This window comes from Triturus cristatus, chromosome 1_1, assembly GCF_964204655.1.
Source record: "Triturus cristatus chromosome 1_1, aTriCri1.1, whole genome shotgun sequence".
NCBI lineage: Eukaryota > Metazoa > Chordata > Amphibia > Caudata > Salamandridae > Triturus > Triturus cristatus.
The window spans coordinates 179944987-179960551 of record NC_140579.1 but is presented as its reverse complement, the minus strand read 5'-3'; the positions used below and the strand labels follow the sequence as shown (position 1 = coordinate 179960551).

At 46.3% G+C, this 15565-nt stretch overlaps 1 protein-coding gene across 1 annotated transcript in view; it reads right to left on the bottom strand.

Annotated features, from left to right (window-relative positions):
- Window positions 1-15565, bottom strand: part of IPO4 (importin 4) — a 3494625-nt gene that overhangs the window by 2687167 nt on the left and 791893 nt on the right. The window contains exon 5 of the mRNA XM_085624107.1: window positions 3726-3855. Coding sequence (XP_085480233.1) covers window positions 3726-3855 — 130 coding nt within the window. The remainder of the gene's footprint in view (window positions 1-3725; window positions 3856-15565) is intronic.

Sequence of the window (15565 nt, the reverse complement as noted above, 5' to 3'; positions counted from 1 at the left end):
TGTCCTGGCGCGGACCAAAGAGGGGCAAACATCTGATATTTATGCAACGAGATAGGTTTTAAAGTTCTTCTTGAAAATCAGCGGGTCCTGAATGTTCCGGAGGGCGAAAGGGAGAGCGTCCCAAGCCGCAGCAGCTTTCCGAGCTAGAGAGCTGCCTCCAAGCCTCTGACATATAAAGCAGGGGACCTGGGCGAGACGCTGGGACATGGAACGCAGATGTCGTGCTGGAGTGTAGAAGGAGAAGCGTTTTTGCAGATAGATGGGGCCACGCCCATGAAGAGCGCAATGGGCCATAACTAAAGATTTAAACTTGACGCGTTCGGCCATGGGAAGCCAGAGCAGAGAGCGCAGGTGGGGTCTCATGCTAGTCCAACCGAGAATCTCAAGAAGAAGCTTGGCTGCCGCATTTTGGACTACCTGGAGTTTTTTTTTTTTAACAGATAGCCCGGGATGCCCACATATAGGGTGTTTGCGTAGTCCAGCCGAGACAGAAGAAGAGCACAGATGACAGTTTCTTTCGCCCCCCTAAGCACGAGAGGGAGAAACTTCCTCAGATATTTCAAAAGGTCAAAGCAGGTCCTGGCAAGTTTCCTAATCTGTGTAGAAAAGGAAAGATTCGCCTCAAACCACACCCCCAGGTTCTTGGCGGGCTTCCCTGCAGAAGTGGGGATAGGGAACTCAGGGGGCCAAAGAGCTTCTCTAAAATTGGGAGAAAACTTTCCATATAGGAGAATCTCCGATTTACCTTCGTTGCACTTAAGTTGTGCGGCAGCTAGCCAATTAAAAATGGAAGACAGACAGTATTGAGCAGAGGAAACAGAGTCCACATTCTTAAGGTGTCATCCACGTAGGCCATGACCTTAGCCCCAAGGTCCTCTGCCAGGTACACCAAAGGTATGACATAAATGTTGAAAAAAAAGGGACTAAGGGAGGACCCCTGTGGGCACTGCCTGGGTAGAAGAAGAGGATGGTAGAAGCCATATCTGCTGAGCCCGTTCTTCCAAGAAGGACCTGAGCCAGCCCTGAACAGCGCCCGACACACCGATCTCGGTTAAACGCGAGATGAGGAGAGAGTGGGGGACAGTGTCGAACGTCACCGACAGGTCAAGCAAAATTAATGCTGCCTTCCCGCTGGCGCCCAGACACTCCCTAATTGCCTCCAAAACCTCCACCAGGGCAGACACTGTACTGTGGGAGGCTCTGAACCCTGACTGGGCCGGATGCAGCAAGCCCTCTCTCAACAAACTCCGTGAGTTGTTTGTTCACCACCTTCTCGCACACCTTAGCCAAGCCGGGTAGAAGGGAGATGGGGCGGTAATTCACTGTGCTTAGTGGGTCGAGCATCGGCTTTTTTAAAAGAGGCAGAATCTTGGCCTGCTTCCAGGCCTCTGGAACGCAGGCAACCTGAAGAGACAAATTGATGATACCATTCACCTCATTATTAATGGTCTCAGCAACTGCTGCCAACATTCTGGCCGGACAGGGGTCTGAAGGAGAGTCGGACTTCAGGCCTGTAAGAATTTTAGGGGACTCAGAGGTCCACGGGCCTAAAGGCATGCAGAGAATGATCGGGATCAGTAGGTGATGACACAAAAGCAGCCCCAATACCCTTGTCGCAGGAGGAGAAGGCCGCCTGAATGGAAAGGACTTTATCCCTGAAGAAATTGGAGAGGCTCTCGCACCAGTTGTCTGTGGATGGAAACTCCCTAGATAGAGCGACAGGGGACGTAAAACTCTATAGAATTGAAAACATTTCTTTGGCATTGTTTTTGGCCGAGTCAATGTGAGTTGCGTAGAATTGCCTTTTGGTCCGAGTTATAGCCCCATTATAGATTTTTTGTTTGAGTCGGAGCTTCTGCTTGGCCGCAGGGCAATATTTGCTGCGACGCCAAGCACGCTCGAGGATCTTGCATTCATGTTTGATTGCTTTGAGGTCGGGAGTAAACCAGGGTTTAGATGGAGAATCCCTAGACAACCTTGGACATGGTGGCGAGGCAAGCGAATCCACTGCACTGGAGAACCAGTTAGTAAAATCAACAAGCCGGCCCTCGAGATCCCCAGAGAGGGTGGGCCTGGAAGCTTCCAAGGACTGGCTAAGCGCAAGAGGGTTAATTTTGCCAAAGGCTGGTTTGCCATACGAGCTTGCTGATGGCTAACTTCCCAGGAAAAATGTTAAAAAGTGGTCGGACCAGGAGACTGGACGTGGATCCTCCAAAAAAAAATGGGAAAATTTGTGCAAATAGGGTCTAGTATATAACCTGCCTGGTGGGTGGGAAGATTGATCCACTGAGAAAGTTCAGCCAGGTGCAAAGTGTCCAGACGGTCAAGCGAATCCTTGTTGTCTGCCTGATCAAAGTGAATATTAAGGTTTCCCAACACAATTTAATGGGAAAATTGCAAGGCCCGAGAATTAACAGCATCACCCACACTTCCAGAAAGGGGCCCAAAGGACCAGGGGGCCTGTAAATCAGGGAGCCTCACAAAGTGAAGTGAGCTGAAAAGCGAATACTAAAATCAAGGGCCTCACAGTCTCCCCAGGAAGTAACATCGCGCCTGCAAAGGTCCCACTAATTCTTATAAATAATGGTCACTGTCGCCCTCCCCCCGCTACCCCCTCCCACCCTCTCTGGGCGATCAGCTCTGGAAATCTTATAGCCCTCGGGCATAGCCAGGGTGACAATGATATCAGATGTAGAGTCAAGCCAAGTCTCCGTAATAAACAGAAGGTCTACCGGACGGTCGACAAGGAGCTCAAAGACATGTACATGATGTTTCCTGAGTGAGCGAACGTTAAGTAGCGCAGCGGAGATGGGTGGGGCACTGCGCAAAAAAGTGCTGGGTTGGGCAGAAGAGACAGAACCAACACCCAGCTTAAAGCCGCAGGTCGGGCATATGATGTTAATGCAGTCCGCCACATCCCAGTTACCTTGGTTGGGGCAGGACCGGGGACAGAGAGCCCACAGATCTCTGGTATAGCACAATCTACACTCCAATCCTGGTGTTCGGCGGGCAGCATGGCTGGCGCTGGCCGCTTTTGGGACGCTGACTGGCGCAGACGGGCTTGCCTTAGGCGCACCAGCGGCGCATCCGCTGCGGGTCTGCGCAGCACGCATTGAAATAGGGCCCGGCCGCCACAAGACTAGAGACCACTGCCTAAATATGGCGACTCTGTGGCAATCCGTAAGTGAGACGCGCAAGCACAATCAAATTCATACAGTGAACACGTTAAAACAAGTAAGGTGCGTGGATATCTTTTTCGTTTTCCTTTAAAAGTTAATAAAAGTTTTTAAAATTAGATTGAAATGCTATGTGCAAGCAACAGTTCTGTGCAAAGTAGAAGGGTAGGGGAAAACGGGATCAACAGACCAGAAACCCCTCAACTAAAACAGAAATGCACAAAATGTTTTTTGTACTTCTAAATCATTTGAAATAATGGTGTTCTGCGGATCTCAAATGTGCTCAGAGATTTTAGGCTGATTATACATATTTGGGAGAATCCAGAGAACGGATGACTTGTAAGTAACATTTCAAGACTTGTGTGATACCGATTGCATGTAGTGACCTTTCTGCTGCAGTTCTTGGCTATGGAGAATAAGTAACTACAAAAAGAACTTGTTCGCAAATATGAAACAATGAGGGTAACATCAGAATAATTGCAGATCTTTGAAAATAACACTGTCCTATAAAAATGTGAAGTATACGTAAGAAGTCAGAAATCATTTTACCTGTCTATGCTCAGGTACATTGCTTCGTGACATCTGTTGCATGTACTGGAATATCTGAGGCCATTTATCCAGAGTCTCATTCTTCAGCATGACTGAAGAGAGCTGAGCTAGAGCATGACGGACCTTGTGCCTAGAGGGACAGAAGAATGGGTCCAAAACAAAGGTCAGGGAAGAATGTAGTAACTAGTGGACTTTCCATATTTTTATTTGGAAAGCTAATCAAGGTTCAAATACACATAGCACTGCACATTTCTAGTTAATATAAACCAAAAATAGAATACAATCATCATATTAAAGGCTGCCCAAAAACAGGCCAGATTATGTATGTGAGAAATTGGGTTATTGGTTGAGGGGGTGTAAGCCCTTCTCAAGCAAAAGCTACAATTTCTTTTAGGGTGAAACACAAAAAGACACTTAATCTGTGCTGGACTCTCTAGTAGTTTAGCACAAATTGGACAGGCTTAACAAAGGCAATCTGTAAAGTATTTATGCAGCGCACAAACAGTAATAAGATGAAAACACAACACAAGAAAGATCCCACACCAATTTAGAGAAATAGAGTAAAATGTATTAAAATATTTGACATCAAAACAACAAAAATCCAACAAGTAAAACCGGACATATGCAATTTAAAAAATGTAGGTAAATTCCAACTTTCTAAAAGGGACATTTTCTGACCTGTACCTTATAATCCGACTTTACAATTAAAGAAGGTTTTAAATTACAATTCCTTAGATATTAAGCACAACTTCCCTACCTGCGCCTTATCAAGAGTAATCACTTATTAAATATAATACGGTAACCCAATGCTATCCTTTGAGAGAGATGGGCCTTGCAGTAGTGAAACACGAATTAGAGTTTTTCACTACTAGGAAATGTAAAACTTAAAAGTACATGTTCAACTTGTGAAATACAATGCATCCTGCCATAACACCTATTTAGGGCCTATCCTGGAGTGATATGCATTAAAAAGAAAGGTTTAGGCCTGGAGAAAGGTGTATTTGGCCAAGTCAAAATGGCAGTTTACAACTGCACACACACAAGCTGCATTGGCAGGCCTGAGATGTGTAAAAGGCTACTTAAGTGGGTGGAAGAATTAGTGCTGCTAGTCCACTAGCAGCCTTTAATTCACAGGTCCTGGTTACACAAAGTACTGCTTTAAATGAGACTACAAGCACATAAACACTGGTTAGCATTGGCAAAGTGCACAAAGTCCTAAAAGCCAACAAAAACTGGTTCAGAAAACAGGAGGGTGAAGGCAAAACGTTTGGGGGTGACTGCAGAATAGGCCAGGTCTAACAATGCATCTTCAGAGAAGTAGAAGATGATCAGTAGTACAGGTTCAGACAGTGCAGGGAACCAAGATTGTGTGAAGCGCAGATTGTAGAGTTCTAGGACCGTAGCATCAGGAAATGCGTACCCCATACCTTGACAATCACAGTGTCACAGGATACTGCAAGAGAGTTATTGGCATAGGAAGTACATTGCAGACCGAAATCTGCCCTGGTGATATGGGAGCTTCAGTTCTGTTTAGACTGGATGTAAGGCGAATAGGTGGGAAAGGTCACCTAATGAGCAGTGGGGGGGGTAAGGAAAAAAAATGGCTGGAATCAGTACCTCTCTGTGCTGATTAAGACTTGTGGCACATTAAAGACACAAGATAGGCAGTCGAAGGGAGTTTCGGTAGCTGTTTATTTGGTGTCCTAAATAGCACAAACACCACTAAAATGGGTTTCAGACAGCTGTACAAAGTTGTGTAGAAAAGCAAAGACATAAAAGTTGACAACTGCGAGCACTGGGGTAGTATACTAGACAGATTTTAACATTGTGTCTAGCAGGCCATGATATCAGCAGGGAAAAATACAATTGCAGCTCATAAAATACTAATGATGGAGCAAGGTTTCGCATTAAAAAGAAACTTGCTCATATGCAATCCTTTCGAATAACCTATAACATTATAATCAACCTGTCTGTGAGTACTAACAGTGCACCACATTTTACATTTGTATCTAGGGGAAGCTTTCCTATGTGCTTCAATAATGAATAACCAGAGTGTCCTGAAATGGCCACGAAAACGCAGGAACTTTTTTGCACATGCGTCTACTACATCTACGTAGTATGACACTTTTCTGTCGCTTGGGGGGGGGGACGACGACGACATTGAAGCTGCGTAATAGCTTCTAATATGGCTGCTTTAAAGTAATGCACTAACAAACATGCCGTGCTGTATCTAACCTATGCAAGATTTACTAAGTCATTGCTACATAGGGAGGAAAACATGGCAGCCGCAGGCTAGAGCGGCGCGCACGTCTTCCCTAGAGCTCCTGTTCAGCTCCGCTCGACTCCTTATGATGGCGGTGAACCTGGAGTAGGCTCGCCGTCTATGCCTGAACTTTTACTTTTGCTTTCCCGAGGGACGTATTTTTTTTGCTGCGTATAGCGGTGGCTTCCTTACCGGTGCTCCGCTTGCTCCGAGACGCGTTTTGTGACACTCCGGAGATCGAGGAAAAGGAGAGCCGCCTTCGTGGAGGCCCCGGTCTGTTGTAGCAGCCGGCTGACTCTTGCGCTGATTCCCGGACCCCACCTGGTTGATTACGGGCAGAGCGGATGTGTTTGGCCTCAGGAGGTGATTTTCATCCCCCCTCCTGTATACCCAAGTGGAGAGAAGCAGCCGTGGAGCTCAGGAGAGGGCGCAGAGCGGCGGCCCGCGGACTCTTGTTCAGAGGTTTGGTGCGGGATACGGGGGAGGGGGTGACCCCCACTTTGATTGCCACATTGGATGCCCAAGACGCAGCAGGGGGCTCTACTGTCCCTTCCCAAGAGGAGTCTGTTTTTGAAGAAAAGAGGGGGGGAAGGAGGGGGGAAAGGCTGAGGAGGCTGGGGCTGGAGATCTCGAACATAATTTAAGGAAAATACCTGGGGAGTTTCTCGTAAGAAGTAAGGGGAAGAAACAGGGAAGAGGAAAAAGTGTGAAAAGCCTAAAAACTGGTGTCAAAGAAGCTTTGTCTAATCTAGAGAACCCCCGTTTTGCGAGAGACCAAACTGAAGGTGGTCGAAGCTCAGATCACCCTAGCGAAAAAAGTAGGGGGGGGGGCAACCCTAGCAAAGAATCCGGGAAAAAAAGAAGAGGCAGAGATAATAGTAGGCTGAGCAGCGTAGTTCGGGTCACCCCTTCCCTTCGCTCTTTTTTCAAAGTACTCCCCCAGGTTCTGAATATCAGCTCCGAGGGCTCTGGCAGTTTGACAGGGAGGGGAGGAATGGAGGAGACTCACCTGTCCGACGGTTTGGACAAAGTAACACATACAGACACGCCCCCCCCCCTCCCACAATACCCCAGCCTCTACAGGTTTCACAGGTTCCCAGTTCAGGGGGTTTGGCTCCCCCCATTTCCCTTCCTCACCCTACTACCTCTCCTACTACTTTCGAGCATACCTCGTCCTCTTCCCATGGCTCTATCCCGGTGCCCACGGTTCCTCTCCCTGATAACATCGATATAATTCAGGTGCAAACACAAGACAGGGAGGGCGCAGTTTTCACGTTGGATACTTCTGGTAGGACTGAGGGTGGGAGAGGGGGTGGGGAGTTAAATAACTCCCTTGAATCCATTATGACTGCCATGTTAGCGAGGGAGGAGATTTGAAGTGATTTTGCCATATCTGAGGCAAATCAGAAAGAAATAAGAGCAGTCTGCGATACACTCGAAAAGAAAGTGGATATGCTCCGTGATAAAACAGAATATCTGAAGGGAGAGGTGGGAGTCCTAAAATCAAAACTTGATCTAGTTGAGGGGGAGATTCAGGTTTTGCGAAGGGAAGGCTAAGTTATGAAGGAGAGGGTTGAGTCATTGGAGAATTTCTCACGGAGGATTAATCTGCGGATTCTGAAGGTTCCGGAGGGAAGAGAGGGGGAGAACATAAAGGCGTTTGTGGTGTCACTTTTGAGAGATTCACTTAAAGTCGACGAGCCTGCAGAGGTGCTGGAAAAGGATATACAGCGGATTCATCGTGACCCCTTCCGCCTTAATCCTGGTAGAGCCAAACCGCGTAAGATTCTGATAAACTTTCAGACATATTCTTTGAAAGAGAAAATTTTGAATCTCGCTTTAAAATCAAAAACTCTCAAGGGCCCTGATTTTCTCTGTGAAATTAGGTCAGATTTGTCTAAGGGGACATTGGACCGTCAATGGGAGTTGGGCCATAGGATGGAAAAACTCAGGGCGGTAGGGGCCACGGTTCAGATGCGATTCCCAGCATTTCTGCGTGTCATGTATAACAACAAGATGTACAACTTTCGTACACCCATTGAAGTAGACGAATTTCTAGCAAAGTTGGGAGCAAATTGAAGAGCTCGTCATTAAATTTAAAAAATAAAAAAAAGGGAACAAAAGGGATTCTAAAATAATATGGGGCCTTAGGAGAGGAAATCCTGGGCTTGCTGAAATTGGTTTTTTTTTTTTTAATTTATTTTGGGATTATTAGCACTTTTGAGGAAAGAACAAAAAAAAGGTAAAAAGGGTTAGTAAAGGGAAAGGGAAAATAGGAAAGATAAAAGTAAAGAAAAAAAAAAGAGAAAGACAAAAAACAAACAAATAAGGAGCTGGATGGGGGGAGGGGGACGTAAACCTTGCCATACATCTGGCAGGAGTTAGGAAGGAAGGGTTTTCCGGGGAAGGGTACTTCAGGGGAGGGGGGAGGGGTGTGGGGGGGGGAACAGGGGGAAGTGGGGAAAAGTAATAAAAGTTCAAGAGTCAGACCTCACTATGTTGCAGGGATTCTGCTTTTGCACAGAACTATGCGCAGGAGACCAGGACCTCAGAGAATTGTGGTGTACCAGAAAACTCCCCTCAGAACCCAGAACCCCTTATCCGACTAGCTTAGTATCCCATTCGTTAGCCTAGATCTAGCTAGGCGGTCCCAATGTATAGACAAACCAGAACAAGCGACTTAGATATTTCTCAGGAGTGGTGGGAATCCGAAATACCTGTTCGTACTTATTTGTTAGTCCACAACATAATAATACAGACACAGTAAAGTTTAAAGAGTTTATTTTATAAACCTCGCGTCCTAAGATGCAGTACTTTGCCTAACACTAGCAGACTAACAGTACAGATCAGAACCATAAGCATTATTACAATACCATATAAAATGAAAGGAGCAATCATACTTTTAATGACAGTGTTATACGGCCACACTCCTTTCACTATAATCTAATACATTATTATTATTAGAAGGTCTCTTAGGCTAACAGGGGGGACCCCATACCGTATAGATCAGCTTAGTAGAATCACATCAAAGGATCAGCTCTCACAGCATGCATCAGCTCTTCTGTTCGAATGAATGTAAAACCAACCCTCAGGATTCAATGTCGAAATATTGAAGGTGCCATTGGAAACAAGCGACTGTAACATAGTAAGAGACAGATCTGAGTGATTTTCCCAACCAGGATAAGCACCCAGATCAGGGATCGAGGGGGAATTTAATTTTTTAGATATAGCCAATCCAAAACAGGTGGTCTGAAAAATAGATGAATTTAAAAATAAGATATGGTTTGGGATAAGACAGGCACGATGCAAAGCTTTTGTTCCTTGTACTTGCCACGGTTTAGTTCCCCAAACCGATTTAAGATCGACAGTAGCTTTCCATACGTCATAACCTCCAATAGCCAATTCATCCATAAAGGATTTGGAATATAATAATTTTGTGTGTGTGTCAGTCTGACCTTAGAAGTGGGTTCTACCGCTACCTTAAAATAAAAAGACTCAGGGTTTGACACACTAAAATCCGAAAAGTATGTGAATTTTTTTCAATAAAGTGGCAGAGCTGTCGGGCATAGGGACAGGACAATGTTCCCATTGAGTGAAATTAACAAAATTTCTAAAAGTATTTGCTCTGTGTAGGAAATGTGTGCCATAATGTTAAAAACAAAACTGCTCAACATAGTTTGCAGTATTTAAATACAGATCTTCAGCATCAAATGCAGCATAATATTTTAAATCAGAAAACAGTGCTTCTATTGCTTGTACATCCCAATCATCTGAGCGGATGTTTTGTTTAACTACATCACCCATAGAAACACGAAAAACAGTTGGCACATTAATAACTTCGGTGGGACCATGAATTTGAAAGTTCACTGCATCCCAAGCAATCCCATCACGTACAGGCCAGGCGGTGATGTTCACAAACGTCTGGTCTCTTTTCATGATGTGTGATGAGGAATGGGGGGCCAAAGTTCCATCAATTAGTGTCCATTGATAAGTCTAAAAAACACTACCACAAAACCAATTGTCATAAATAAAAAAATACAAATTAGCACCAACCAGATGTAAGTCCAAGGTGCAACCAAAAAATGTCTCTTGAACCAGGCAAAAAATATAGAGATTTTGGAAGGGACAGTGGAAGTCAATGATTCAGTTTCAAAGGAAGAATGTGACTGGGTAAGTATTTAATAGGGGAAAAGCGGCTTCTGTAGGATAAACATACTCCGGATCACCAGGCAAACCACCAGCAGAAGGAGGCACAGGCAGGTCTGCAACTGTATGCATCTCAATGGAAACTTCAGGCACGATGATAGATGGTGGCAACACAACAGTGTTTCTCAGCATTGAAGGGCAGGAAACCGAAGGTGTCATACTATGGACAATCGGCCACCCTGTGTAGCTTGACATTTTCAATTGAAATGTACCTGTTTTCCTTGCGACCAGGAAGTGGTGGTAAAACAACTGTACGTGTACCCAATACTCCAAGCACCGGGACTGGTGCACGATAAGAGGGGCCAAACTCCTTGTTCTCCACCTTCTCACGGACCAGATCACCAACTCGAGGCAGCCAGCCGACCACCGGAATCAGGAGCGCTTCTTCAGATGTAGAGGGCACGTGTTCCTTCGCTAGAGTGTCTCTTGCTTCTTGTAGATTCTGTAATACAGCACAGTGGTCATCGAGGTCAAAAGGCGCGGCAGCTGCCGCCATGTCTAGACCATCAAGGTCCGGAACAAACATTCTCACTCCAAAGAGCATCATGTACGGGGTCCGCCCACCCAGAGACCTTCTAGGGAGATTATTAAGTGCACGTTGGACGTCATACAAGTGGGCAAGCCAGTTCCGGCCTGTACCTAACACCTTGGCAGTCAACGATTGCTTTAGGTCACGGTTCATCCGTTCCACAACACTATTGCCCTCAGGCCGGTATGGAGACGAAAATTTGACTTGGACCCCCAAACTTCTCATTGCCTCTTTGTAAGCCTTAGAGGCGAACGCCGGGCCCTGATCAGAGTGAAGGGTACCACACGCAAAACTCCCTATGAAGACACGCAATGCTTTGATGACAGTCCTGGCATCAGCACTCCTTTGTGGCCACACCCACAGAAAACGTGTGCACGAATCCACTGCAACCAAGATGTACTTGTACGCAGTATCAGAGGTAAAAGGACCGCAGTGATCTAAATAAACACACGCTAGTGGTTGATTAGATATATGCAGCTGCGTTGGAGGTGGACGCGCAACAGAAGAAGGTTTGATCTGCTGGCAAATGTCACAATTAAGTACATAAGCCCGCGCTTGTTTATACAAACCATACCACCAGTAACGTTGCTGCAAAAGAGACACAGTTGCTGACACTCCAGCATGCGCAGACGCAACACCTTCGTGGGCAGCTGTTATCAAATTTGGTCTGCAGTCCGCGTTGGGAATCAATCTATCACCAACGTCGTTAATCCTCACTAATGGGACGTTATCAGGACTTAAGTGATAATGGTATCGAGAAGGGAAACCTCTAGGGAAGTTTGTCCCTGTCTCTGATGCAGCAATAGCTGCTAAGATGTCTGCATCTATCTTAGATTTTGATCTTGTAACTGCTGCTACTAAATACGTCGCCACTGCTGTTTTAGCTGCCTCGTCAGCCAAACTGTTACCGACAGCATGGACACCAACTCGTTGGTGACCAAGAGTGTGAATTACATCCACAAGTGGCAGACTCCCTTTGAGTTCCGACACTCGAGCCCAAAGCGTTTTATGCTTCACTGCGCTACCTTTGGAATCACGAAAACCATTCATAATCCAAAAAAGTAAATTGTCGTTGTAAGATTGAACACAATAGTAAGAGTCACTCACTATAAGAGTAGTGACTCTGTGATCATCAAACTCAAGTGCAAGCACCAGAGCACGAAGCTCCGCCAGTTGCGCGGTACAATCACCCAATGACTGCGTATGCACAGCATCAGATTTGAACTCTCCATTCACGAAAGTACCGACTACAATTGCGCAAGCCGCTGAATAAGCGTGCCTTGATCCAGTTGCGGGTTGCGCCGACCCGTCAGTGTATATGACACAATGGTATTCCTCGATGGGGCGCAATGACTGTGGAGCAGGATGAACGAATTCATACTCCAAACTCTCTTGAGTCTGCAACGCCGCGTCAAAGATGTATTCGACGTCAGGCGAAGCTAAGGAGGTCGCCCATTGTATCCACCTTGGATGCAAAGCCTTGGAATTTGGTAAACTAGCTTTAGTGACTGCTTCGAGAGCAGGAAACGGTGTTACCACCAGCATGCGTTTTCCCTGTGATAGCGCTCGTTCTTTCAGGATCGCCATCTGAACCGCTGTTAAGACTTTTTCAACAGTGGAAAATCGCAGCTCAGCCAAAGTGTACAGATGAGATTTGTAAGCAATGGGGACTGTGTCACCCTCGTTGAACGTTAAGTACGTGAAACCTTCCGCGCCTGGAACAATTCTAATGACCAGGTTGGTGTGGTTGTCACGAGTTTTTAGATATTTAGCTGTAAGAAAATCAGTTTGCAAAGTATACAATGCAAACGAGTGCTCTGGCAGCCAGCAAGATCTGGTATAAGTTGGTTGTATCAAGGCATAAAGCGTCTTGATACGCTGGGCATAATCAGGAATGTAGGATCGACCGAAATTCAGAAAACCCAGCAAGGATTGTAGTTTTTTCAGTGTCGTAGGGATACGGAGGTTTGCGCATTTCTCAAGGAACTGCGGTGCCAAGCCTCGACCTTCATTATTGAGTTCGTACCCCAAGAACAACACTGTAAATTCAGCAATGTGCGACTTCTTAAAGTTAAACTTGTAACCGAAGTCTGCAAACATAGACACTATGTTATCCACACGAGCAAGGTGTGGAAGCAACTCGTCGTCTGTCAGATAGATGTCATCGACATACGAGTATGCTTCCGGGTCTACCATCTCCAATAGAGAGACCACGCGAGCGGCAAAAACTCCAGGGCTGTTTTTATAGCCCATCGGGAGCCTCTTGAACAATTTTTGTTTGCCACCCGAGGTGAATGCTGTCCACTCATAACTAAGAGGGGCCAGATTATGGCAATAAAAGCCATTGGATAAGTCGAGCGTAGTTTTGAAACGTTTTCTCACAAGACTATCTACGAGAGCCGAACTATGAGTATTTTGTACCGCACACGTCCGGCAATGCGAGTTTAAATGCCGGTAATCCAAAACTAGGCGGTACGACCCGTCAGGCTTCGTTACAGTGAATAAAGGATTATTCATGGGTGACACACATGTCTCAATCACTCCTTGATATTCCAATTGTTCAAGGATGGACGCGACGTGAGATCTTGCCTCGCGACGTATGGGATATTGGAGTTGAGGCTGGGGATCGGATCGCAATGGAATCTCGTGATTGGGAGAACATTTATCCCAGCCAACCTGATTACGATATAACGCAGGCGCAAGCACCTGCGCCTACTCCCCGGCCAACCTGGTAGACTCCTCCGTGGGCACTGCGTGCCCAAAGGAAGGAAGTATAACTTCCTCTCCCCTAGGGGCGTCCAAAATGAAAGCCGGAGGCCAATCTTTCTCCGCCAAAAGAATATCATATGTGGTGGTAAGATTATCCCAAAAAACCACTTTAATTTTGCGTTGTATGTCACCCTCAATATTAAGGACTATTTCAAATAATATTTCCGGGAGGGGGGCTACGCGAGTATCAGCAGTTTCAACTGTCACATAAATGTCAGTTGCTGTCGCCTCCAGAAATGGACGCAATGCTTCCCGCACTACTGTAACTTCCGCCGCGCTGTCTAGCAGCGTTAGTGCCCATGTCAGGTTCCGAAGCTGTGTCCTGACCATCTGAGGCATATCTCGCTGAGATAGCAGCAACTTTCTTTTTCTGAAACGGTGGACGTGGTCTGGCAGCGTCTTCCTGCTTGCCTTTACCGTCAGTCTGGCGGGGCTGGTCTCGACCTTGAGTGCCCCGTCCTCTTCCACGCTCTCCACCACCAGAGTGCGAAGTCGATGTTTCCTGTGAAGAACGAGGAGAGCGTTGTTCAGAAACCTGAAACCTATCAGGTGACTTAATACGAGTACGATCGCGCAAATCATAAGTACGTTCACTATACGACTGAACTGGTGAGGCAGGACGAGAAACCCGTTTCTGTTGCTGCTTCTCTTGTTTTTTGGCTCGCCAACTTTGTTTAGGAAAGTTGGGCTTTTCGTCTTTTGTAGACGAACTCACCTTAGTTTGTTGCACTACATCGGGAATTTTGATGGTGGGTTTCACACCTAAGGCACTACGTCCAACCATCCTATAGGTTTTCGCAATAATTTTTGCGAACTCCCTAGGCTTATCGGCATCTGCCACAAGCTCCAGCATATTACCAACTTGGAACTGCATGGCATCTCCTTTGAGGTTGCCCATTACCATGGAACAAATCACATCGAAACTGTCGACAAGCCTTAATACCAACTCAATAGCTGCCTCCGCACCATGACTTTCTTGAACTTCCTTGATGACGGAGGGTAGTACAGCCATAGACGGAGTGCCGTAGCACTTCGAATATGTCGCAGCAAAGACCTTGCCCCAATTGTCACAATCAACAAGTTCAGGGACTAGGTCTTTTGGCAAAGTAATGGTGAGTATCCTTTGTTTATCCACAGGTGTAGTGTTTGGAAACACGGCTTCTAATTGATCAAATTTTTCCGCAAGCCAGTAAGGAAATTCATCCTTACTGAGGGGGCGCTTGCCGACAACCGCGTTAACCATAACAGGGCTTATCACCACCGCGTGATGGTGATCCGCCCCGTGTCCAGCAACCGCAGGTGCTCCCACCTGAACTGTGCGTGACACATACTGCACTAAAGCCCTATGGACCGTAATCAGGGCTGTGTGTAGCGTTCGTAAATCACCCACTCCCACCGTCAGGTAGCGTGGGTGTGGAGTATATCCGGCCAGTACCGGCCATGTAGCCCCTGCAATTGACAACGGGCCCATTCTCGCCGATACGACCTCATGGGGGAGGGCGCCATTAAACCAAATTGTATGCTGCCAGGCAGAAATAGGAATTTCCAGAATCCGATATGGGGCATAAGCCGCAGGTACAGCCGAGGCTGTATATTCGTGGAACAAATTATCGTCTGTATCCACCTCCGCAAAGGTCACCCATGAGTAAAACAACTCATACGGGTAGGTGGTATCAGCACTGACCACAAAGACTACGGACATCCCGTCACCAGGTACCCCATACGCCCTCAAATAAGTGCGCAGAGGAACCCTACTATGAGCGGGAATATTAACCGCCATAAGGACTCCTTAAAGAGTAACAACGATATTCACAGTAGCACTTGGGCTCAAAAATTATAACCTTTTTAATTTTCAAGCTTGATAGAACCTTTAGTCTAAACCTAGGTAGGTTAAACCGTCACTCAAGTTTTCCGGAAACAAGAGTGAGGGTAGTTGTGGACTAAAACTAGTACTACTAAAGCGTCTCAGAACTTAAGACCAAACGTTAGGTGCGCCATGTTGCAGGGATTCTGCTTTTGCACAGAACTATGCGCAGGAGACCAGGACCTCAGAGAATTGTGGTGTACCAGAAA